The sequence below is a fragment of the Nothoprocta perdicaria genome, unplaced genomic scaffold (assembly GCF_003342845.1).
Source record: "Nothoprocta perdicaria isolate Ctin4 unplaced genomic scaffold, notPer1 scaffold_6, whole genome shotgun sequence".
Lineage (NCBI taxonomy): Eukaryota > Metazoa > Chordata > Aves > Tinamiformes > Tinamidae > Nothoprocta > Nothoprocta perdicaria.
In genome coordinates, this window is record NW_020455865.1 from 5115738 (window position 1) to 5142081 (window position 26344).

Here is a 26344-nt window from a genome sequence, read left to right on the forward strand (position 1 = left end):
TTTGGCTGAAGAGCCAGGCAGTGTTGCTCAAACGCTGTGTAAAAGTGGAGCATGAAGTGCAGCTGTATCATGGAGCGCTTTCTGAGCTACATTAACAAACTTTCTCAAAGCATCAACAGGCAGAAGTCTACAGGGATGCAGAGTAGTTGGTTCCAACATCTGCAAGCGTTTGTACAGCAGAGCTAATCTACCCAGGAGAGCACTAGGAAAACTCTTTTTTGAGGCAGGGGAAAGGCCGTGCTGAATTTCTAAGCACAAGGAAGAGAGTGTCCTAAGGGCAAAATCTTGGAGTCTTTTGTTCGGTTCCCCTTTATTTTCCTGCCTCTCTTGCCCGTGTAAAGACAGTAAATTTTTTTAGAACCTGGCTCAGAGCTCTGACTACAAGTCAACAGGCTGCATTTCAGCTCAGAGTGATTCCTTACCCAGGTAATTATAAAACTCTATGAACAGGGGMTTATATTAAAAGTAACTGTCCCTTTGCTACTTGAATGCTGTCTCGAGAAGAATTTTCAATCAGCAGTGGAGTGTGCCTGATGCTCTATTCAGAATTGAGCCTATAGAAAATAGGGCTCTAACTGTCTCTATATAGAGATGTTATTTTACATGGGTGTTTATTCTGTGCTGGGGTTTAGCTACACTAACTTGCTGGAGGCTTATTCAGAGCAGCTTGCACTGCTGTGAGGCAGGATGGGGCCCTTTGATGCTAATACACATGTTGGGTTTCCTCCCTTTCGGGCTGCTGTGATCTTGGGTAATCTCTGGCTATTTCTTAAGCTGATTGTGCTTTTACTTTTAATAGAAGCTCATCTATGAATAGCTGGGAATTGCCTGGCGTGGCGGTGKTGGTGGCCTTGAGGAGGAGATGCGTCGCACTGGGCTTATCTGTCGCCGGAGGGGATAGGAACGTACCCAAGTGCAGAGCAACCTGCAGGGGTTGGCACAAGACGTGTCACGCTGTAGAGCTGATGCAGCTCCAGTGCTGAAACTCGGGGCGCCCCTTCGAACTCCATGCAGCTCTAGGAAGAGATCCCAGCAGGAATTCTTTCCCTTTGGGCTGTGCTGCTTTCATCTGGTGCTTCTGTTCTAGGGAGCGCACTGTTTATGCATGTTCACATACAGGGCATTGGTTTTGCCAGGCCTGCAAACTACCTGGCGCTCCAAACTTGTGTTGGAGAAGGAGGTCCATTCTCTATATGAATATAGATTATAATTATAGTTAAATTATAGGCTATTTAAAGATTTAAACCTGTCCCCCTACAAAAAAAAAAAAAAAAAAAAAAAAAGCACTACCTTAGCACTTAGTCTTTTGGAATCTGCTTGGAGATCTTTGCTTTTGCCTGTCCGGGTGCCTAGTCTGAAATCAAATGCTACTAGAAATCACTGTATTGGTTTGGAGTGGGGGAATATCAGGGGAAGGAAATCAAAGGCTTTTCCTGTGTTGAACAGGGAAAGGAAGGAAAGACCAGCACGCTGGCCTGTTTATGCGGGTCACAACACCACAGATTCCCTATGGATTCACAGTGCTGGTCTTAATGCTCCTACCTAAAATATTTGGATCTCTTTAGAAATCCTGCAATGTATATTTGTATATCTACTCTCTCTTTCTTGTCATTTCCTGTGGCCCCTGCTCCAAAGTTGACCAGAGAAATCCAAATGTTCTCTAGGGCCTGAGGGAGACTATCCCACTGGTTCATCAGAAAGGTTATGGACTCTGGCAAATGCCTCTTAGGTAGGACTAGCCAGGGAGCTAGAATGCCTTCTCTCTTGGGACTGCTGGTCCAACTTTAATTTCTGTGTAGCTTGAAAAAATCTTGTGTTTTTGTTTGTTTAAATATGGTTTAAAGCCTCTGACTTCCTCTGAGCTGGTTTCTTTGCACAGTCTGTTGGTTTATTTTTCTTTAAGGGCTTAAGAAGCAACATCGCTGCACTGTTTCCAGCCAGGGTGATCCTAATTGTATGTGAAACGGCAGAGGTGCCGTGTATAGCAAGGAGCTTGGCACCGTTCCTGCATGCTTCTCCAGGCAGAACAGAGATACCCATCAGCATCTTAAAGGCCCTCTGCAGGACAGCCGTGCACCTCAGACAGCTTCAGCAGGATTCCGAGCGTCGCATGACCTCCTTGCTCTGCAGAACTGTCCTTTCTGCCTGGATTGTTTATAGGGAATCAGTCTAACTGTGCACAGTACATTTCACCTCTTATCTCTGATGCAGGATAAATGCTTGATCACGGCTTGAGATCTCTGCCCCTTTCCTATTGTTTCCCTTGAGTTTCGTGTTAGCGGGCTCGGTGCTTCTGCCTTTTCCAGCAGACCCTTTTACCTCTCTAGCCCCTGGAAAGGCTTTGGGGGAACATGGTCTGCCCTCCTAGCACTCACTGCTCTCTGCGAGTGYAGGAAGTGTCATCCTGTGGTGATGGAAGGTGAACTCGAGCTCTGCTTGTTCTCTTAGGTCCTGCAGCAAATACAAGCAGGACTCCTAAGGAAGTGGAGCTCTGATGAGAAATCTAATGTAGGGAGAGCTTCTGGTAGAAGCTGCAGTTTTACTAGAATACTTTCTCTAAAGGACAGAATGCCAAAAAAAAAAAAAAAAAAAAGGGGGAGACAGAGGATGAGAAAATCTCTTCTTTACCCAGGTTCTTCGAGGTTCCAGGAGGGAAGTTTCCATTTACCAGAGGCCAGAGATTGCAGTGTTGTGGGAGCTGAATCCTGATGCAATGAATGCATTGCACCACCTGTTGATATCCCTTGACACAGGAGAGGCTCCACTGCAAGACAGCTTTGAGTCTGGACTGGGATGACTCGAGAGACTGGGACAAATTAGGATGGTGGTGGTGGAGAATAGCAAGGTCAGCCCATGGCTCAGCAGTTGTGGTACCCGTTAATCCTGGTGTGGAGTTGTACTGTGCATCTTGTCCTTTTGTTTTCTTCCCGCTGAGGTGCAGATGCTGTAAGGTCATGGTTTGCAGGGCTGCAACTTTCTTCTGTTATGATAAAACCAAGGTTTGTCAGTAGGTTTGTTTGCCAAAGCAGAGCAGTGTTCCTGCAGAGCTGTGACAGCTCAGTGCTGGATCTCTGCACTACCATCAGGTTGGGGTTAATTTGATTTTTGAGGGTGTTATTAATGCCTAATGTTGCCTTCTTGGAGACTGCCATCTGGAAGCTGCAGATTTTGGACATAAAGCCTTGYGGGCTAAGGTACATAGTAGCATAAACCGTGTGCATGGTGGCTTTTGCTAAGAGGTATATTTTTCAATGAGAGTAGATGGAAAATGCTCCCATGCTATCAGGGTGAAAAATCAGCCTGGCAACTAAGGGGGTCTTGCAGCTTCTGGGATATTTCCAGTAACTTGAGTATTGAGGTTCTTGAAGGCTCTGGACCCAGGCACTGCTGTAATTACACTTCCCTTGAATCCTATTCTCACTACCCAGGTCTGATGCTGGGTGGGATTTTTTGTTTGGTTTTGTGTGTGTGCGTGTGTGTTTTTTTGTATGAAGTTGATGCTGATCCCCTAACATGAAACTCGCCTTGTTTTCACCTCTAGAATTGCCAGCCTCAAAACTGAAGTTGAATTTTCCACAAATGTGTCATCCTTGCTGCCACATCCATTCAGAATATGCAGGGCTGTTTATTACCTTRAGTTTTTGATATTGCCATGTAGCGTCAGTGCTCTGTTTACCTTGAGTATCCCAAGACAGGTCAGGACTTTGCTTTCTATTCCTGAAGTGCTCCCGGAGGAAGCTGCACAGCAGCAGTGCAGCATTTTCTGGTCTCGAGACTCCTGCCTTCGCCAGCGCTGCAGCCTAGAGTCAATGCGGCATTTGCTATAATGGGCAGTGACTTTTTGAGACCAGGCACTGCACTGTAGGCTGTACCACACTCTAAAAAATCCTCCTCAGTAAAATGCAGAGCTTCAAACAAGGAAATCCCTTTACAGTTGCTATCTGCAAAAATACAAAGAGGACTTTGGCTTACCAGAGCATTTGAGGTGCTGGAGTATCCTGAGTGCCTCTCCCATCTGTGTTTTATGTCCTTGTGTATTCAGGACTAACCCATCTGCAGGGGAGATATCAGTCCTCAAAATGAAGGAGGGAAAGGCTGTCCCTGGGTAATTCTTTCATGACAGAAATCTGCTGAAATAAGCAGTGTCTCAGGTGAGACAGTGGGTTGAACATGCCTGGAATTCCTCCCATTTCTGCTGCAATCCCTTGACTTAAACCAGTGGATGCTCTCTTCAATCTCTTAGCCTTAGCAGCTCGAGGCTGATATATGGCAGTGAAGGCTGCAGGGGACGTGTGGACATAAAACTGATTTGTTTCTATGGAAACAAGTAGATCTCRCTGTGTTGGAGGGTGGGAGGAGGGGGACTTACTCCCCGGGCCTGGGGCTGGCTTTGGGATCGGATTGGTTGCTGCACCGSGGTCCTAGCAGCAGCCCGTGGAGGGATTATCCACCCGGTTGGTGATCACTGGTTGAGGAGCGCGGGATCCAAGCTGTTCCCSCTGCATGTTTCCTCCGCAGGGAGAAAGCAAGGCACCATGATTATATGCCAGGATTCCCGGGGATGCAGCCCTCCATGGCACTTGGAAGTAAATCATTAACCTTGGTTGCTAATAGGCAGAAAGGAGGGTRAAGGACACCCCGTTACGGGCAGCTGTGCCCTCGCAGCCTCCCCAGGTCTTCAAAGACGGCGCCTCTGGTCACAATCTGTCCTCCWGCTTTGGCTCTAGGCGAGAGCTCAGAGCTGTCTGCGGTGCCTGCAGCAATGGGGGCAGCTGAGGCCTTTCAGATGGCTCCAAGTTTTGCTTGCTGCTGAGATTAATGCAGATCTTGTGATACCCGGTGTGAGCTTTCAGAAAGCACCTGATGTCCCATGACTAGGTGACGATCTTAAAACCTTTTTGTTATTAAAATGGAAGCTAGTCTCACAATACCAGAGAAGGCATCAAAGCAGGATTACAAACGTTCTTCAAGTTTAAATGCTAGAAATGATACTTGCTAAAAAACTTATATCCGTACTGGCAGGTAGTACTGAGTCACTCTGTGGGTCCTGTGCCCTTGTACGTGATTCCCACGCTGACCCTTCAGAAGGGGCTGGCCTGGATCTCAGTACACRACAGACTTTCTAATCTCCTGCGGACACTTGTCCATCTGGGCCACAGTGAGGATTGTGAAAGGGAAAATGTTAGGTGCCTAGCTTGGAGGAAAGGAGACCATGGCAAAGTGGTAGTGTCTGTGTTCCCTTCCTTGGTGTAGGGAGGTGGGCAGTGCCTCTGAGCCTAGAGCCCCTTATCAGGGCAGAGCCCAGAAGCTCATTTTAGTAGTAGTTGTGTTTTATTTATTTATTTTTTTTCCCCAAGGTGCTGAGGGTTTTGAACTCTTAAGTGATCACTGCATTTCTTTCTGTGCTCTTTTGTATTTTCCACCACCAGCATTGTATGGCTTTTCTAAGGCCATTATATGGCTGCCATAATAGCATGCTTTTGTTGCAATTACTTACCAATTTCCTCTTTCTTTTAATTGTTTCACTTTTTCCTGCCTATAGCTAACAAGAAGCAAAGAAAGAGCAGCTCCAGGCACTATTCTGTTATGAGTATGGTACAGGAGCTATGCCCCTTCTCAAAGTGGGAGAAATCCCACTTGCTCTGYTGGTGCCTCCCTCGTGCTCGGGCATGGGGACCTCAGTGCAATGTGTAGATGCAGTGGGGGATGAGTGTGACTCTGAATAAGAAGTTCTTGTCTCAGGCTTTGCAGCGCAGCCAGTGAGCCAACTGAATGCAGAAACCCTTGGCTCTGGGCTCAGTGCAGGGGTGCATCAGAACAGCAGCAACTCTCCTTTCTTCTGGGTCACCTAAAAATCCACAGTACCCCTTGAAAAGTTGATCCGTATCCTGCTGTAATGTGTACTAGCTTAAAATCAAGCTGATACTGCCTCCCCTGAACTTCCTGCGGGCATAGAGCCCCAGGACAAACCCTGAGCTGCATCACTTCACTCTGCTGCAGGCCCGCAGACCCTCAGAAAGAAGCAGAGAACCCTAAGTTGTAAAAATGCCTCTGACTTTCTTGGGTATCCTCTACGTGTGAGGTCAGTATGGAGCTTTGTAATTCTGCAGCAGCTTGACTTGTGCCTAGTCCCTGGTGCCGCTGTGACTTGGCACAATTCATGCCCTTCTTGTCCAGGCTTTTGACTTACCTGCAAGCTAGCGGAGCGTGAAACAGAAATCAGCCCTAAGGATTCAAATGCAAATAAACAAATAGTACAAACCCAACTTTTTGTCTTATCTCCCTCCTTCCAGAGGCACATGCAGGAAAGGGGCTGTGTGAGTTACAAAGGAGATGTGAAAAGAGTGAATGAGAGAGGAAATGAGTGTTAATGACTCTCCGGAGCCAGTGTGTGCAGTCAGAGATAAGCCGGGGAGCAAAATTTAGTKCACTCTAGAAGACGTTTGATGGGAGGGGTTGGCAAGGGAGGGAAGAGCTGCTTCTAAACAAATATTCATGCAAAAATTGCTGTGCACTTTCCTTTTGCTTTAGTAGTATCGCTTATAAAGGTGCTGAAGTGTGAACCCAGCCATATAACTAAAATATTGGTGACCTGAGAGTGCTGCACTGGGCCAAGGTTGTCTGAGCCCCCTTGACCTGCTCCAAATGGGTCACTTGCTTTTGATGAACATTTTTCATGTGGGTCCTCTGAGACTTCTAAGAGCGTATAAATATTGCAGTGCCTTGCAGCGGTGCAGGCTTTCTCCTGTTCCAGGGGGAAAACTATTGGTGCTTCATGAAATATGTCTTCACCCAAGAACGACAGAAGGATGGGTTGAGTTGTGTCATTTCTGTGGATCTAGATCCGTGTCCAAGCAGTTTAGCTGTGTCCCATGCCAAGAAGGGGGTGTGGGTTTCCCTCTTGTTGACTTTTGCAGTAGGTGCAACTTGCTCATGTGACTTTACTTCATGAGTAACTCGGCATGTTGTTTTTCCTTATTTTTGAATGAGAGTATAACATGGGAAAAAGATAATAGTGCTGCAAGATAGTGCACATCCTGCTGGTTTGTAAAAAGGAACCACAGTAGAACTGGGCAAGGTGCTTCTTGCAGTGAGTATCATAAGGACAGTTCTCAAACAGAATGTGTGTGTGGTTGATAACAGGTTCTACTTCTCCATTTATTTTTTTGTACTGTGAATCACAGCTAACAGTGTGCTGACAGCTGATACGGTGTTTTTCATGTTTGAGGACCATGGTGCCTCAATCTGTGCATAAAATCTTAATAGAGGCATCTCAAAATGCCCTTCATGTTTGCAGGGGCCTGAGCGAGTATCAACTGCAAAAGAATAAAAGGACTCAGTGCAAATAGGGGRGGAGAAGCTGTAAGTTTAGTGAGCTGCCTTCTAGTTCACTATGCACACACATCTCCGGACTCGTGTGTGTAAATCCTACCTACAATATGGTTGGGACTTGCTTATATTAACACTAACTCTGATGGTTTCTGGGAGCTCATCTGATGTAGACCCAGCTCARAATGTCTCTTTGACCCTCCTTGACTGTTTAACTGTGTTGGGGAGAACATAACCACCACCTGCATACTGTTGGGATGCTGGAGTTGCTCAACCCAGCCCCTTCTAAGTGCTCAAGGCAGTACAATAGTGTTAACTTGCTTTGCAGCCCTCTAAATAGCAGCTCAGGGTACAAGGCAGTGGGAGGTCCCCTTTCTRGTTTTGTTTCTGCTAACATGTCTATATTACACTCATGAACTGTTGCCTCTCTTTATTTTTCACAATTGTCTTCTTAAATAATGAATCATTGTATACAATAACATTGCCAGTATGATATGTAGTACTTGCATGTAGAAATAAAGATCTATTGTATCCATTGTGTGACCAGTACCATGTTGCACTCTAAGAAACCTATACTAAATGGTTATGAGGTTACTCTTTCATTACCATAGGTCAAAGCTAAACTCCCTCTGGTCTAGAGAGCTACAGATAAAAAATACATATTCCCCAACTTAAACTTTTCTGAATCTAGAAGTGGCTACTTAGGAATGAGACTTAACGTGTGGCTCTGTGGTTCTGTAGGACGGGTGGACGAGTGCCCCAACTCACATGTGGCAGCATGAAAAGAAGATGAAAGCCAAGGCTGGAGGAAAAATATTAAAGCAGATTGAGTACCTTTGTTCTTAAGGCACCCATTCTAAAATTCTTGCTGCTCATGTTGGTCTTTGAGTAGCCCTTATCTTTAGGGGAGATAATAACCCCCGTGAACATCAACAGGAAAGGAGAGAAAAGTCTAAGGCTCCGATGCAGATGGTACCAGCTTGTTAGGCAGCAGACAGAGAAGCAAACTTGATCTTAGTCTTGTGCCATGTGAGAGTTACTAATGAAGGTCCTTGCAGGCCATTGGAAGGATCAGAGGTAAATGCTCTCAAGGTAAATGCTCTCAAGGGAAAAGGTTGCTCTGCATTTCTGTACCTACTGGTAGAGCCAAAAATGCCTGTTAAAAAGGAGAACCAGGCTTGAGTTAGTCTTTAAGAAGTGGAAAACCTAGCATGTATGATGTACTTATTTTTAGCAGTCAATACCATTCACACTAAAACATTTTGTGCCTTACACATACTCTGTGGCAGGGTGTCTGAGGCACAGATATGACCTTGTGCTTTAAAGATCCATTTTAGGGACACACTAGAGTAAGAGTGTGTTTGAAAACAATGGTACTGAGAGATGAAGTGCAGTTTAGATGTGCAAACTGCTGATAAAATGCTTGTATTGAGAAGATGTGAATGTTGTCGTCCAGTAAAGTTGTCAGGGAAGTCTTAGGTCAAAGATGTTGGTTTTGTTTTCCCTAGATKGTGCTGCGATTCTTGCAATGCATAATGCTGCACAGTGAGTTGAGATGGAGAACTTGCCAGTCTGTGTGAATGATGGATGCTCAACTACAAGGCTTGACAGATGAAACAAAGGTAGTTTTGACCTTAAAAGCAGGTTTTAACCTTAAAACCTTGTGTAGCTAGATGGCAAAGTGTAGGAGCCAGGGACTGTATTTGTTGCTGTGTATTGGCATAGTGCTTTGTGCAGTGAAGTTCTCATTCTGTTGCTGTCCTGGGGCTCCACCAGAATACACAAAATAAAAGCTAGATTTAAAAACTACCAATGACTGTGTGGGGAAAAAGCTCTAGCTACTGTAGGAATCTCAGTAGCACAAAACTAGTAGCACAAAACTAATAGAGTCCATCTGGTGATTAATGGCATACATTAATACCCTATTTATCTGCAGATAATTAATAAGAAATCAAATGGAAATATAATGATTATATGGTTGTGTTCACTCTGGTGGGTCTCTTCTTATGTCTTCATAAGCTGCTGATTTGCCTTTTGAAATGTGACTTTACCTTTTCTAGTGCAYTCAGTGCAAGAATCCCGAAAGCCTCGCAAACACTGAGCTGCAGGGATGCTGAATGGGTTATATCTAGCCCAGCATTTAGCAGAGCAGGAGGGGGGACACTTGCTCATGCAATCCCGTATTGCTCTTGTGTTGATCAGGTTTGAGACTGTTAATCCTGACAAAGCAGGTGAATGGGGCGCAATATACCCGTGATGATCATCTCAGTGATCACTGCAGTGCTGGAAGATCAGTTCCTCCTCCTAAGGTCTAATTATCTCTCGTCTAACGAGGACATGTCAGAGTGCAATTATTTCTTTGACCGAAGGAATAAACTTCTGTGTGTGTGTGTGTATATGTATATATATCTCTATATTTGCCTTGCACGTTGTACATGTTCTTTAGGAACAAATATGATTCTACGACAGGAAACCAGCTCAGAGAAGTTTCTCCTTTCAGTGGAGGCAATCTTTTTTTCCTCTGTGCAGCAGCAGTGAAAAAACACATGCAACTTTATGATAGTTTCAATGCATGTCTCTTCAGGAAGTCCGAGGCTGCTTCTATGGGTGTATTTCCTGCCTTTTTTTTTGTCTGCTTTTAATAAAATTTTCCATTCCTTTCTGTACAACATTAGGACAAACTGCTTGTAGCATTCAATGCATCCCTTGTGTTTTACAATTGGTCCAAAGGAAACATCTTTGGTCTGTGTGACCCTTGACTTCTAATCTGGTGTACCATACAGGTCACTTAATGAGGTCTGAAGTCTGTTTGCAGAKCAAACATCTGCTTGTCCTGTCATTAAAGCTACCTCTTTATTCTGTAGGATCCCAAGGTACATAATGCGTTAGTATAGGATGCTTACTTTTCTTAAAGAAACCTTATAGAATACCCTTCCCTAGATACAAAATCCTTATAAATGCATTGTTGCATGACATTGGGATCRTCTTGATAGATTTAACATCTTGACGTATTTGGATGTCATTTGTGCGTTGCGCTGCAGTAATGTCTAGTTCTGTTTTCTGTCCCTTAAATGTCTGTTCTGCATTACTAGCACAAGCTTCCAGCCTAAATCTGTACTTTAAYGCAGCTAGGCATACCAAATTAGAAATAAAGCTGGAAGGCATCATACGGTTGGGCTTGGCCTGGGGTAGCTGCAGCGCTAGTTGAGAACATGTGTAAGCACTTCTGAAGGAAACAGTGCAATAACAAAAGCAGGTTTTCCAGGTCATTTCTCTGCCTGAAACTTTTCCACTTGAGACCCACTGAGATCTGTTGTCCTCAGCTTAGAAGAACAGAGCTGTCCCTCTTCAGACTAAGGTTTTCCTTTGCTCGGTAGCYTCTCTATGATAGCAGTTAGTGAGAGATCTTGAAGAACATGGAATATGAGCAAGCGCATCTTGGCCTGGCTGKCAGTTCGGAGGATATAGGTGATCTGAGATTGTTTCCAGCTCATAAACTACTTGGAGTGGCATTACTGGAACTGATACCTCAATAGCCTGACGGGGATTTTTGAGTCGATAGCTAAGTCAAAAACATAAGCAAAGTAAATATCTCTATTGCATAAATATAGTTTCTCTATGTCGCTGCAACCTTATCTCCTTTATGCTCTTGTTGAGACCTTGCTGGAAGAAGTGTCATAGGGTGAATTTCTGCTTAGAAGCTTCAAAATGGGAGGCTGTCTTGCCACTTCTGCACAGCACAAACGAGACAACAATAAAGGTAATTTTCAGTTCTCATGGTGCAAAATGGATGAGGAAAAACAGGCGGCTGGTGCTCTTACCGTAGCGGAGCAGCCTATTTGARGCCCTGCACTTGCTAGGGAGGGATGGGATGATTCGTTTTGCACTAGAGGCTGTCTGGCTGGACAGGTGGATTCCCTGCTGCTCTCGTTGTTGCAGKGCTGGGGCCTTTACAGCACGTTGTGTACGAGGACATGTTCTGCGTCTGCTGCCCCCACATGCCCAGTCATCTAGGGGGATGTTTATCCAGCCCTTTGCTCTCATCTCTGACTCACCTGGAGTGGAATTGTGTTGATTCCCTGTTTCTGATTTAATTTTACTGCTTTGGGCTTCTTTTCCTGGGCACCCTGCTGTGTGTTCACCTACCCCTTTTCCTTCCTGGCAGCTTAGTGGACTTACAACCTGGGCTGTGCATGTTGCCCATGCCACAAGGGCTCTGTCATTGCAGCTTATTTGCAATTTCTTTTGCGCACTCAGCGAGGATCCTTTGCGCTGCATCCCTGGTACCTGGCCAGCTTATCACAGAGTTTATTAATCTTTACTTTTTTGGTGTCTATCATTTGAAGGGCTTAACCTGAGCAGGAGGAGGAAGACAGAGTCTATTCAACAGATTGCAGAGAGGAAAGATGAGGGAGATCTTTCCTCATCTGAGGGAGGGATCTTTCCTCATCTGAGGGAGGGATGAGGGAGATAGTGGATCATTTTTATAAAGTTCTTGTCAGTTTTATTCCTATAACTCTGATAGTCACACATATAAAAAACATGCAGGTTGCTCTGCATGCACCTCTAGCTTGTGAAGAATGTTCATTACTTTCTTGTTAATGGGGATAAAATTGCATATATTTTCACTTTGAATTAAAATGGCACTACAACTGCTGCTATAGGTGACTAGCTGTGGATTTGGTTAACAAACCTTCAGCCTGCTATGAAGAATAGTGGTAGCGGAGTTTTATTTCTGAAGTTCTGCCAGCAAAGCTCCCAGTGTGCTTACAGCCACTGGCTTATTTGAACAGGAGTGTAACTGTAGCCGTGTAATTTTGCTGGTAAACGTCTCCATATAGACAAACCTTGGATTCCTAACACTAGGAAGTATGTAATTGTACATTGTAAGGAACTGAGAAAATACTTTAGTAATATCATAAGTAATGATAYTATTAAAGTAATATCTCAAGTGATATCAAACTGAATGAAGTTCGTTGGAGTTGGACTTCAGCATCATGTGTTTCTATAATGAAAACCCCTCAAAGGGCAAAATACTAAATTAATTAGAAGTTCAAATACTCAGTTTACCTGGGGAATTGGATCAGTTCTCTATAATGCCAGAATCTGGACACTACACATGGTTTTCCATCCACATTTCCCTGAATTTTTTCTTTTGTAGCTGTGACAAGCACAGCAAAGAAGCCAAAATTTGGGCAAAAGCAGGAAAGCTTCCAGAAGAGCTAGAGATGGATCCACRTGAGAAGAAACTTGATTCTTGGAGAACTCCTTCATGTAAATGCAAGTGGCTGCTTTTCTTCCAGTGCAGAAGGATGCGATAGTTGGGGTTGGGTGGCTTGAGTGATGTCTCAGTGCTAAAAAAAGGAGTCTGCAGTAACAGGATACCTCTTGCTCAGGTATAATTCATTCCAAGTAACTCAGTGCAGCTCTGCCTTTGGGACTCCTTATGCTAAAACCTGCTGCTGGAGTAGGACAATATGTCACATATTGACCACAAGGATCTATAGGAATAGAGCTGAGGCAGCAGAAAGCTGCTGGAATGATGCAATACCTCAAAGTTTCGTGGGTTAATCCTGCAGGAATGGGGAAAAAAACTAGCCATGCTATTTGAAAAACAAAGGAAAGACAAACCTGTTAATTCTTCGTACTTTGAAAAGCCTGAAACTAGGAGAARGGGTCTCATCCTTACTCTCGCAGGTGTAGGTTTGCAGCAGAGGTTACACTACGCCAGAGTAACTGCCAGGAGATGTTTTTGAGGTAGGAAGAGGTATTGYAGGATTCCCCCTTGCCCTCCAAGTGCACTTGAGCAGTTATTGCCWGCTCACAGGTAGGAAATTACTTTTAAAGCAAAGGAAAGGAAGATACAGAGAAATTTGGATTTTCCTCTCCCTAGAGCTGAAAACAGCAGAATTATTTCCTGCTGCTGCTACCGAGGGAGGAAGGATCATGTGTCAGAATCCAAGCAATGTAGGTAGGACTTTATTTTAAAAAAGGAAACCAAATCCATGCTGTAGGCACCAGATTTTCAAGTGATGCTTCTCCCACTGGGCAGGGAAGCAAATGACCTTTTTTTTTTTCTTTTTTTCTTTTACAAAATTCCCCATAGCTTTTGAAGAGCCACATGAACAGCTGAGCGCTGGAAAACCAGGCCACAGACTAGCAAGGTCATCAGCAGATTCACTGAGCATGCCTCGCTTTGCCGAAAGAAGCCTTTGGAATGGGAAAATAAAGCAAAGGGGAGTTTGTGGGCTGTGGCTGCTAACTCAGCATTAGGAAAAAGGCTAGAGAGAAGCCTCCTTCCTTGGAAATTACCTGGTGCACAGAAAACTTGTGGGTTCTTGTGAAATTTAGGAGGGAGCTGCTGCTCTTTTTGCCTTGGCAGTTGTTGTGTTTTGAGCGGGGAGCTGGGGAAAGGCCTGGGTGGAGGCAAATCTTGGGCTGCTCTTCGTTCTGCTGCAGATGGATCCCGTGCTGTTTGCACGCCGGGATGGTGCAGGATCCTCTCCTCCCAAAAGGGGGATGAGTTACGGGATGTAATTCTGTCGGCACTCAGGGAGTTGTAWCCTGTCAAAAGGAGCCATGTTAATTTTTCAACCTCTGTTTCTTCAACTTCTCCTTTCTTTCTGATGAAAACTAGATGAATTTCTCCAAAATAAATGGAATTTCTCCAGATAACTGGATTAAAAGGATTCTTTGGTCTGGAACCGCAGCTGAGGAACCATGCCTGTTAGAGGTGATTTTAGAGGGGATGTGCTCAGGGTATCAGCCTCTTGGAAACCACAGCTCCTCATCCTCCTAAAGTGCCTTAAACTTGATATCACACCCGTGGCTGAGATGCCCTGCTAGAATCTGTGAATGTTTGTAAGTGCGGATGCGGATTTGTGAATGCTTAAAAATATGGATAAAGGCAGAAAAGCTGTGGGAAGGGGATGAAACCGTCTCGCACTCATCTGAAACTTATCTTGTTGCAGGGACTTTCTGCCACGGGGATCTGGCATCGTGACCAGGCGCCCGCTGGTCCTGCAGCTGGTGAACTCCAGCACAGGTAGGTGAGCGGCCCCCCCAGCTGGGCTGCTGGCCTAGCCCAGAAATGAGTTACTTGATCAGTGGCACTGCTCAGCAGGGAAAAGTAAATGAKTTTCTCTCACTAAAAATGACCTGCAGCTGTTTTTCAGATGCAAAATGCTTCTCAACTGTTTTGTTTGAATTTATTACAAGGTTTCATGTGTACGCTTGTCATGATTTCCCTTTATCTCTACAGCTGTGATGTTTATGAGTGGATAAGACTGAAAAAGCTAGGAGGACCCTGCTGATTAGCTCCTGCAATAGGGGGTGTCATCCTGTCATCCTGAGATGATTTTAGTGCACTGAAAAACTAGTCTAAGAGCACTGGAATCTGRGGTGGAAGGACTCTACTACAGTTCTGTGGCTGATCTTTTGAGCTTTTCACTGTATTTTTGCAACTTGCTTGCATGGATTTTCTCATTAGTCTTCCAGTTCAAATAGAAATTGCAGGTCTCATCCAGGAAGCTGGTGTGTGAAGGGTTCAGGGTGCTCTGTCTTTTTGCAAGGTGAAACTGGCCTTTTCACAGCATGCCCCTTGTCTCAAATAGTGAGGCAATTTGAAATAGGAGGTTTTATGATTTGAAAGAAGAGGTTCTTGGATTGTTTAGCCTACCCAAGCACTAAAAGCAGCTGCCTTGTCAGAAGTTTTCTTTGCTTGTTCAGGCACCCTCATGCTCACATGCTACCTCTGTGCGTCTCTTCTCATTGCATGAGGGTCCTAGAGATACCTCTAGCCCTTGAATCCAGGGCTAGTCCAAGCTCCCCAGTACTGGGGGAACTCCTGCTGCAGCTGGGTCTTCCCTGCAGGCAGGTGATGCTAAGCTTGCTTATCTCTAATGGAGGAAGATCTAGATTTGTGATTGAAGGTGGGTGAGGATGCCACCTCTGCTGGGATAAGATCTGGATTGGGAAGCTCTTGAGCTCACATAGGTAGCGTGATTGCAGTTACTTCTTTGCAAGTCTACCTGGTTCTATTGGATGAGGCTCTTGCCAGACCTTATCTCTTCAGCCCTTTTATTGTTTTGGTTTTACACTTGGTACACTTTAATTAAAAGAATTGAATGTGACTCTATYGTCTCCGATGACTATTTCTGGCATGTTGCTTCTATTTAATTAGAATATGGTGAGTTCCTACACTGCAAAGGAAAGAAATTCACTGATTTTGAAGAGGTCCGTTTGGAGATTGAGGCTGAAACGGACCGTGTTACTGGCTCCAACAAAGGGATTTCTCCTGTGCCCATCAATCTCCGCGTCTACTCTCCCCACGGTGAGTATGGTCCCCTTGTGTGAAGTCAGGCGGTAGGTGAGGCAGATTGTTGCTCCATCATGAAGCAAAGATGAGAAGAATAAATAAATGGGGAGCGTTTGGATTTCTTCCCTCCTAATCTCTGGCCCATGGAGCTTGGGCTATGTTGAACCAAGCTCCCAACCTTTGCCAAGCTTCTGGAAGGATTTTGTCTGCTATATTCTAGTCTTTGGCTTTCTCCAGTTGAAGTATGTGACTGCCAGCAAAAGACCTCTCCCTGAAASAGCTTCCTTCAGAAATAACTTGCTCCTTAAAGGACAGTCCTGTTCAGTCAGCGTGCCCTTTGCTGTAAAAAGCTGCTGTCTCCCCCCACTTTTTGATATTGCTTTGCTGGATATAGGAAATGCACCAAAAATATTGATGGAAGAGGGAGAAGTGTGGCTTTCTTCAAGAGCATTTCTTTTCTTCTTTTGTTGGTGTGGAAGTAAGCAGTATTCTGTGCTTAGTTCTTCCTAACTAGTGTCCACATAATATGCCATTCCTCCCAGTGGAAGAATTCTGCTCTAACAACAATCCCAAATTTCACTGCTTTTTAAAGGAGAACAGCTGCTTGGATGTTATTTATAAAGCAGCAGATTGGTGCTGCACCATCAGTTGRACTTGTGCATGATTTTCCTGAACTAGACAATTAAACAATTACAGGGCTGCATGTTATGGYCCTTCAGGAGAAGGCCCAGATGAGCTTATTAAGGCAACACTCTTTAATGAGTGGAACCACCTCTCTTCACCTGGCCTGTGCTGTGGGGGGCAAGAGTTAAGAGGTCTTTTTCTTCAGTGTGGCATATGTGGAAGGACTTTGAAGACATGGGGTTTCCCTGATCAATCTGAAAACAAGTGATTTAAAGGTAATTTCCAGAGCTGAGAAAATTGTAGCAACCCTGGGGAATTGTGCAGTAGGACTCGGGCTGCAGGTATAGTGCTGCTCACCAGCTGAGAAAGTCTTGGTATTCATTTAGTGTAAATATTGGCAAAAAATTAATGAGCCCCTCTTGTACCTGCTGCCCTTTATCATTATCTCAGATTTGCAACAGCCTTGTGAGATGTAATTAACCTCATTTTAGAGATAAGAGAATAGACATGTGGAGAACTGACCTTTCAGAGCCTTGCAGCAAGTCATAGAGCAGATCTGCAGACTCCTTGCTCTAGACTCCTTCTCAATCCCCTGGAATTCTCATAACTATGTTCTGCCTTGTGGGCTTCACTTCTAGTCTCYAGACTGAATTAGTTGTTAGTAAATGGTAACAAAAGGGAGCTAGAAAACTCTGTTTCTGAGTTGTCTGTGTGCACTGTCATGCCTACAGTGTGTTGGAGACATTACAGATGTTCCTTTTGGACCTGAACTATCATACCTCAAAACTGACTGATGTTTTCTTGTTTCTTGTGCCTAGTCCTGAACCTGACCCTGGTGGACCTACCAGGTATGACAAAAGTCCCTGTGGGGGACCAACCCCCCGACATTGAGTTCCAGATCCGAGATATGCTCATGCAGTTTGTCACCAAAGAGAACTGCCTCATCCTGGCAGTATCTCCAGCTAACTCTGATTTGGCCAACTCGGATGCTCTGAAGATTGCAAAGGAGGTGGATCCTCAAGGTAACTCTGTCCCTTACTTTAGTAGGACATTGCTAAATAATAATATTTTAACATGACATTGCCTCACTGCCAAAGAAATTTCAGAACTTTCAGGAGCTATTTGCTGCTTGATCGAGTATGCTTGTTGGTTTTTAATAGGGCAGCGCACCATTGGAGTCATCACTAAACTGGATCTTATGGATGAAGGAACTGATGCACGAGATGTATTAGAAAATAAATTGCTTCCTCTTCGCAGAGGTATGGATTCCCTTGCTTGGCCCATGATATCCTGTCTCCATCTTCCCTGTGTAAAGAACCCTCGCTTCATCCCCTTCCTTTGTTCCTAGAGCTTCCRCTATAAGTTGTGGTTAAGTCATCTCTGTTGCAAGCCAAAGTCAAAAAAAGCTGGGGGAAAGGATAAGTCGCACTGGTAATGGGAATTCTTCAGGTATTTGAATCTTAGTATGGAGTTCTAGTAGAAGCCTAGCCTGATTCTTCAGTAATCTTTACATTCTTTTTCCTCACTTTGCGGGAACAAAATAATTCTCAGTTACATAGTCATTTTCTTATTCTGTCTACTAAGTATCAAACTTGGGTTTTTCAAAATAGATTCTAGCTTTAAACTCCTCTAATTGCTTTCTAATTATTAGTTGGAGTCTCCATTTTACTATGTTGCCCACTATCTAACTTCCTCCCCAGGCACCAACTCCCCTTTATGTTCTCCTCCTTACAACCATCTGATCTCTAACGTCCACTCTTCCAGGTTACATTGGTGTAGTCAACAGAAGTCAGAAGGACATTGATGGCAAGAAGGACATTCAGGCTGCTCTGGCTGCGGAGAGAAAATTTTTTCTCTCTCACCCAGCCTACAGACACATGGCTGATCGCATGGGAACCCCCTACCTGCAGAAAGTGTTGAACCAGGTACTATGACCAATTGAAACTACCACTTATTGTGTCACAAAACCATTTAGATTGGTCATCAGGGCTTCTCTGAGATGGAAAAATTATGGAAAATCCTACAGTTTTTTGGTCAACAAGCTGATAAATAGTTAGCTGGCTGGAAGAGGGCTCTCTCAGTCCCTGTTTTGACACTGAGCCTTGTGAGAATTGATTGACTTTCCTTCTCTGCATCATTTCAAAAAAGAAAAAGAAAAAAAAAATACAGTGCCAGGTCTCATGAATTGTGCCTGACTGGGATAACACTGATATAGTGAAACACATTAAGGTCAATAATTGAGCTTGCATGCTAAAGGCAAAGCTCTGTTTTATTCTCTAAGTGGTACTGGGACAAAATTAATAGTCATTTAATGAAGTTTGGAATTGATACTAATAGAATGCAAGATTTTTCTGTTTTGTCAAAAATAAATCCCTTATAAACCTACAGTGGATTCTGTGACTAATGGTAAGCTGCAAAGATTGATTTTTTTTTCTTTTAACATGAAAAAAATATATGGGCAGTAGTCCTTTCTTCACTTAAGGCTATTTTATCTTTTATCTCATGCAATAGCAACTTATTGTTGCTTTCTTTTCTGTTCCCTTAAAACACTCCCTTAAGTGGAAAAGCAGCACTCTTCTTTTGATATTGTTTCTGCCGACTTGGTAAAATTTGGAGTATTCCATAGCTGTGCTCCTTCTAGAGCTTTATCAGTAGCTCTACCTCCTTCCATTTCACATTGTCACTTTTACTGGTGGCAAAGGGCTTAACCACTACCTCCACAATGCTGCAGAGATGGCTGTCAGTGCTGTGCTGACCTGTAGATACAGTAGCTTTACCCTGGTGTAAGTGGCAGAGGTTGATGCTGGTAAGTAGACCTAAAACCTGGGTTTGAGAGGACAAGGATGGGAGGCTTGGACTATGCTAGAAGGGGATAGAATTAAGGGTAAAATGAAGGTCAAGAATAGAGAGATAAAACAGGCAGAAACAGGCGGGATTCACCCAGTTATGGCTAATTATACTTGTCCTAGGGTAGACTTGTTATTAGGAACACTCAAAGGAATTGAACACAGAGCAATTGAGCTTTTATCTTTTTGCTGAGGTAGCAAACTGTTTCCAGTAACCATACACAACTGAATTATCTCCCTAAACCTTCTTCCTGTGCAGCAACTGACCAACCACATCCGTGACACCCTGCCAGGACTGCGAAACAAGCTCCAGAGCCAGCTTCTCTCCATTGAGAAGGAGGTGGAGGAGTACAAGAACTTCCGCCCCGATGACCCTGCCCGCAAGACCAAAGCTCTGCTTCAGTAAGTGGCATCAACTGCATGTCCCTACCTAAGAAGCGAAACTTCTTAGCTGCATGTTTTGCTTCATCCTTTGTTTGCTTTAAGGATGGTCCAGCAGTTTGCTGTCGACTTTGAGAAACGTATTGAAGGCTCTGGAGACCAAATTGACACCTATGAGCTGTCGGGAGGAGCTAGGATTAACCGCATCTTCCATGAGCGTTTTCCCTTTGAATTGGTGAAGGTAAAGCTGGCTGGGATCCAATTTTTCTCTTAGCTTGTTGTCTGTAACTTCTGTTTTGTTTGGCTTTTCTCTCTTCTCTTCAAGTGATCACTACTAATTTTCTAGTATCACCTCCTTTTCCTGTTGTCTTTTCTCCCTTGCTGGAAAGGACATTTTTACAGTGATGACCAGAAACTTCTCTGCTATAATAATAACTGAAGAGGCTCTTTGTAGAATTACAGCTTTCCTGGGCAACGAAGTATACTACACTGAGAGGAAGAAGTGTAAAGCAAGAGGAACTTGCTTTAGTGTTAGAACAGAATTGAGAGACACAACATTCCACTGTTTTGGATCTTCTGCATTTGCATTTTGTTGTTATTTCCTTTCTTCATTTAAGTAAGATGAGACCTTGTTAGTGAAGGACTAGAGTCTGCCTTACCTTGGATAATACATTTCCACGGCCTTACCTTGGATAATACATTTCCAAGATCTCCTTTGAAGAAGCAGGGCAGAAGGGAAGACCTTATGCTAAATCACAGTAAAAAAACAAAACAAACAAAAAAAACACCCCACTGTTTTTAGAAGGTAATCTAGCAGTTCAGTCCCATTCCTTTGTCTCTAAGGAGTCTCTAAGTGTCTCCTTAGCTGCAGGGGCTTGAAACCTGTAAATACAGGCTCTTCACTGTTCTCATTTGTCCAGGATGTCCACATGGCAACAGAAGCATTATAGCTGACTGACTATCCATCTCATGACAGTGGTTCTCATGGCTCCTTTTTTTTTGCAACTCATGCTGTTGTGTATCCTGTGTGTATGTTTAAATAGGATCATCAGACTGATACTGATTAAAACTCTGTCTTGGTGCAGATGGAGTTTGACGAGAAGGAGCTGCGACGGGAGATTAGCTACGCCATCAAGAACATCCATGGTATAAGGCACGTATCAGGCGCTAGGCAGACCACTGGCTGCATAGCCTTGTAAATACCTCTAGACCTTCCAAGTGGAGCTGGAGACCGCAGAGGTACGGTAGGTCAGCTGGGGAGAATTGCCCTCCAGGGTCCTCCAGCAGCTTGAGCAGCCTTGAGTTTGGAAGCAGGGACAGTTGTCCGAGTCAGTTTTTGCCTTCTGTTTCCACGCAAGAGTTGCAGAAACCCAAAAGGTAAAACTGCCTTGGTGATCTGTTCTTTTGCTGCTTCTGTTATTTTGGTGTAAGGAGGAGAGAGGGAGGGATGCAACCCCTACTGCTGCCCTGTTTAGTTTAAATGTTGTTTGCCCACTTCCTCACGTGTGTACATGTGTGTTAATCACCGTTAAAACAAAGATAGTCRCCTGGTGCTGAGCACCACAACTGCTACAGATCCGAGGGATCACTGGGGTGCCTGGCACCAGGGTGCCAGTGGCACAGGTGGGAGCGAGTCCTGGTGGCTGGTTGTGAATGTGCCCCTTGCTGCCCTCAGTCCTGATTCCAGCAGTGAAACGGCGGCTGAGGTGAAACGGTGGCCCAGCGCCAGAGGCAAAATGGCGACTGAGGCTAAATGGTGGCCTGGTGCCAGAGGCAAAATGGTGGCTGATGTGAAATGGTGGCCTGGCACCGGTGTCCAGCAGAGAGGGGTGATTCTGCCCACTGTGTCCCCATGTCGGGAGGTGCCTGACTTTTCCAAGGGCTTCAGTGAGGGCTTGGGTGAGGGCTGTGACGCCTGGCCCTGCGAGCTGGATTTCAGTGATGGTGGTGTCCGCTCTGAGATGCCTATATAATGCTGTGACGTTCTCCTTGCCCCTCTCCCCTTCCTGCCTTGTCTTGCCCTTCCACCCTGGGTCTTTAGAACCGGTCTCTTCACACCCGACATGGCCTTTGAGACCATTGTGAAAAAGCAGGTGAAGAAGATTAAAGAGCCTTGCCTGAAATGCGTGGACATGGTCATTTCGGAGTTAATCAATACCGTTAGACAGTGCACCAAGAAGGTAACCAGAGGCCGCATGGAGCTGACCCGTGCTCGCTGGCTGCGGCACAGCGCTGCGGCCTGGCCAGGGCCTTGCCTGCAGCGAAACTCGGTGTTTCTGACCACCTCCTCAGCATGACTAGACCTGAGCGCTACCAGCCTGGAGCGATCCAGCCAACAAGCCAAACAGAAAGGGAATTGCTGCAGGACGTGGGCTGTAGCCTGGCTCTTCTTAGAGCTGGGTGGATGTTGGAAACATCCCCTTGCCCCCTCCTACTCTAGTATGATTACCGCTCCCTTCCCAAACAAGGGTTATTTTATGTTATTGGAGCTCTATTAGAGTAAAGTTTAGCTTCTGGCTTTGTTTTCCAAGCCAGAAGCTGCAATTTAAATTTTGCCCCCTCTGTGTTTTTAGGAGGGGAGTGGAGGTTAATTCTGAGCTAGCCTTCCATGTTGGTGCCAGGGGAAATGATGGAGGGAGCAGCGGTTACAGCCGCCGGCCGTTTCCTAGGGAGACCTTCCTGTGGTGTTTGGCTTGGTTTCTGGTTGGCTCGGTCCATATCCTGTTCTGGAAGAGCAGCGCATGGCTGAGAAGAAGCAAGTTGGAAACGTCCATCCACCTCTGGGCTCCCGCTGTCCCTCAGAGGGAGTACTCCGGCCTGTGCCCTATGGGACCTACCCTGGGCTTCAGCAGAGCTGTGGGGGAACTTGCCATAACTCTGCTGTCTGGACTTGGCAGCCTGTTTCTGCACCTGGGCTTGGGCTGGGGTTGAAAAGCAGCAGGAGGCAGATGGGAGACGCCTGCCATTCCTCTCGGCCATGCCTTGCTGCTTCAGACAGGGACACGTACTGCTGGAAAGGCACCTGAGTTAGGAGGTAGCATGGGCACTGCAGAGTGGAATCCCCACCGGCTTTTCCGGAGCAGGTAAATGGGTGTTGCAGGAGATGCCTGGGGAATCGACCTCTTGCCTTTGGAAAGGGGAAGAGGGGCCCAAGTGGTGACTCTCAGGTGTTCCTGCAAGTGACAGCAGCTCTTAAGGCCAGGAGCCTCTGCAGAAGGGCTCTGTTGTGCAAACACATGCTTTGTCCCCCAGTTCAGACTGGGAAAGCAAAGTGGCCGCAGTGAGAGATTGCTCAGGCTTCTAGAGTGCTGGAGGAGCTTCCTTTTTCTATCCTGCTGTCCTCTCTTGGGGTGTGTGACTGTGGGAAGCACCCAGAAAATTGCCATTAGAGCCTGGCGACAGGTAAGCACTGGCCCTCGGGCTGCCAAGTATCCAGAGTCGCCTGCTGACAGGATCAGGAGGGCCTCCTATTCCATGTCCTCTGCAGCTTCCTTTGGTTTGTTTGCCATCCCTCAGTTGCTATTCAAAAATTTCCAATTCATTCTGCCTTCCTCTGCTTCCTTTCCTCCATTTTCAGCTTCTCCTCATCTTTTCTCAAGTTTCTTTTTTCACTGATCAAAAAAAATTCCACTAGTGAAGAGATTGTTTGCTGTGACAGCAGTAAGTTCCTCAGGTCACTGGGTGACGAGTGCAGGCAAGTGGGATATGAGGGATGAGAAAGGCCAGGCATAGGGCAGAGAAGGTCACAGATGTAGGATTAAGACACTCCCGTGGTTTTTTGGGTCCCATTGCAGGGATTACAGTCATTGATTTCAGTGCTAGTGGTTTTGTGTGTGCGCCAAGAGTCACGGTCACTGTTTGCTTTTGAAGAAAGAAAATGATTTGGTCACTCAGGTGGAATTCAGGTGCTTGAAGAGACTTTTTTCGTGCAAGGCTCCCTCCAAGTGTGCCCCACTCCCAGGGCCAGATAGTAAGGGAAATAATAACYGAGTCTGTATTGACTTCAGCTGGCTGGCTGGATGAGTAGGAAATAGTTTTGAGTCAGAGGGTGTGAACGTAACTGTGCAAATGCCCTTGCCATGCTCAAAAGGGGCTTTGTTGGCAACTTGAGAGAGGCTTTTGGGGGAAACTGAATCCCATCACATATCCTGACACTTGCTTTAATGACAGATTAGTTGCCAGTCCCATAGTATGTGTTGGAGAGCATTTTAATAGAGCAGTGGGGCTTGGTGTCTTGGGGGTGCTGTCTGGAGCTATGTAAGAGACTGTAGGGAGCAAGTATATGATTTAAATAATATGGTGACTATTTGTAGCTATAGGCATCCTAGATCTAACGATTAACCCTGCCTTGCAGGGTGGTCTTATGTTAAATGGACAGCACCCCTAGAAAGCTCTAATATATCAAATTAAAAGCAGTGTCTGAGACTCTTACAAAGAGCAGCCTGGTAGAAGCTTTACAGAGTTAGAAATTTGGTGGGAAAACTTCCTTGTGTGCAGTAATAGCCTTGAATTTTATTAATTTGTCCGTATTCCAGTAGCTTAAATTCCTGTGGACTTCCTCCTTTTTATTACTAGAACCACTGAAAATGCAGGCCATTTATATTAATTTCCACTGAGAGTGCATTTCCTTAAAAACCTTGGCTGGCCTGTATCAGTCTGGTGCTATAGGTTAGTTATGGCAAAATTGTTGTCTTGTGCAAGGTATAGATGCCTTGCTTGCATTCTTCTAAATACTGGGTACATCTGATTAATCTTCTYGAGGAAGTTGCAATTGCAGGGAAGGTAAGTGAGACAAAAGATGCTCCATAAATAGTGGTTTGTCTGAACCCCTGCAACCAAGCAAGACATCCATTCAGATCAGCTTTCCTGCTGCCAAAACCAGACGCAAGTGACAGACCTTTGCAAGCCTGAACTTGGCTCCTGTTCAGGCCTCCTGCAGCTGGAATAAGCAAAGCGGAAGGGGGTAACCCTGGTGGGAAGGGGGAATGTCTGAGACAAAGAGAGAGGAGATGTGGTGGGTCTCTAGGGAAAGAGTCAGAGGCTCGCTGTTGTGARCAGATTTACCTTAAAATGCAAAGCAGCATTATTCGCTAAAAAGTCACTTGCTCCCTGGGGGTTTCCATTCATTCATCTTGCTCTTGACAGCTCAGCACTTCACCAGCCCAGCTGCTCCTCCTTCCTGCCCCTCTGCCTCTTCCATCTGCCTGCAGACTCTCCTGATACTTGGCAGTGCACAGGCCCCATAGCAATGCTCACCTGGTTCGATGAACTGACGGAGTGAACCAAAATCTCACTTTTCATTTTGCCTTGTGTTTTCTCTCTTTTTCCCTTCTCCTTCCTCCTCTTTCCTCCTCTTTCCCACTCTCTCTGCTTCGCTTTCTTCTTCCTCGTTGCTTCCTCCCACCCTGCCCTTGCCATGCAGAACGGGGCTCTTCACGCCTGACCTCGCTTTTGAAGCCATAGTGAAAAAGCAGGTGCAGAAGTTGAAGGAGCCGAGTCTGAAGTGTGTGGATATGGTAGTGAGTGAGCTCACATCCACCATCAGAAAGTGTAGCGAAAAGGTAAAGAAACCGAAAAATGCAAAGAAAGGACCACGTCCCCTCCCTTGCACACACTCGCAGCTTTTTCACATGCACCACAGGAAACTCCAAGGAACTAGTCAGAACAGATAGCTACGAAGATGCATCTGAAGGAGAGCAGCAATGTTTGCAGTGGAGCAGCTGCAATTAAAAGCAGGCTAGGAAAATTGCTATTAGCTGACATACATGTTCTTTAGCTATGAAGTGAGCTGCATYCCGTGGGTCGCTCTGTCTCCTGCCCTCTTCCTCTGCCCAGCTCCATTAGTTCTCAGCTCAGGGATTAAACCCCATTGCCAGCCCTGCCTGCTCTGCCACTGCCTGCACATCTGGAACCTTCCATTTGTTTTTTGCAGTGCCCCCCCTTAGAAATCTCGATGCCCTAGGAAATGGTGAATGCCAGAAGCAGACGCTACCTCCCCTGAAGCATGAGTGGTCCGCAGGTTTCAGGTGTATCTGCAGAACTACATTATAAAAGGTGGYAGTATCATGTACAAAGCAGCATCAGTTGAAAGTCTGAGGTGCAAAACGCTCAGCCAGAGGTGTCAGCAAGTCCTTTGCACCCTCTGCATCTTTCTCCTGCTKCTCTCGCTCCATGGGCTCTGCTCACTGCAGGGTAGTGCGGATCCTTTTGCTTGCACGTGGCACAGAGGTGAAGCCTTAGGATAGCGATGCGCAGAGAGGAAAAACCTGTCCCAAGTGAAGTGGAGGGTGTTAAATGAACACTGCTGAGGTTGGGGCAAGAGTGGGTTTGTCGCCCAGGCCGATTTCCTCCAGGAGAGGGCACCACATGCCTCCTGAAAATGAGGACACGTGGCAATTATTTTGTGTTAGATTTACCAGYGAGGGGCCAGAAATGTGTGGCAAAACAGCAGTGGGCTCTTCTGGGAAAGGAGAGGGAAAGAGGCTGTTTTGCTATATATGCTTGAAGACTCAGAATGAAATCCCCTTGTGTGGGGTTGGATCTGGGTTCACTGACACATTTCCAAATTGGGAAGGAAGGAAAGATCAGAACTGACTGGAGTTCAGAGCGAAGGYGAGAGCTGAACTAATGAGGTCTAGTTGTACTTATGAATGCAGAGCTCATCTCCTGCCCCTGCTAGAGACATTTCTGACAAGCCCTGAGCTCGGCCCAGTCTGTTTCATGCCACGTCCTGCTGTTGCCAGCTCACTGTGGCAATGCAGAGTGACTCCTCTCCAGACTGTTTCTCTTGTGTGATTTTGATGTCGGTGGCTATTTTGTTTACACTTTTTTTTTTTTTTTTTTTTTT

The 26344-nt window shown here is 45.5% G+C and overlaps 1 protein-coding gene across 10 annotated transcripts in view; it reads left to right on the forward strand.

Annotated features, from left to right (window-relative positions):
• DNM1 (dynamin 1) overlaps positions 1 to 26344 on the forward strand; it is a 65996-nt gene that overhangs the window by 8834 nt on the left and 30818 nt on the right. For 6 of the 10 annotated variants that reach the window (XM_026049263.1, XM_026049260.1, XM_026049254.1 and 3 more), the window contains exons 2-10: positions 14301 to 14374; positions 15512 to 15661; positions 17089 to 17292; positions 17431 to 17529; positions 18035 to 18195; positions 19376 to 19518; positions 19603 to 19738; positions 20583 to 20650; positions 21539 to 21677. In XM_026049263.1, the coding sequence (XP_025905048.1) occupies positions 14301 to 14374; positions 15512 to 15661; positions 17089 to 17292; positions 17431 to 17529; positions 18035 to 18195; positions 19376 to 19518; positions 19603 to 19738; positions 20583 to 20650; positions 21539 to 21677 (1174 nt within the window). Of the gene's footprint in view, positions 1 to 14300; positions 14375 to 15511; positions 15662 to 17088; positions 17293 to 17430; positions 17530 to 18034; positions 18196 to 19375; positions 19519 to 19602; positions 19739 to 20582; positions 20651 to 21538; positions 21678 to 24919; positions 25059 to 26344 lie in introns of all 10 variants that reach the window. The other 4 variants (XM_026049264.1, XM_026049255.1, XM_026049258.1 and 1 more) reach the window with 1 other exon arrangement.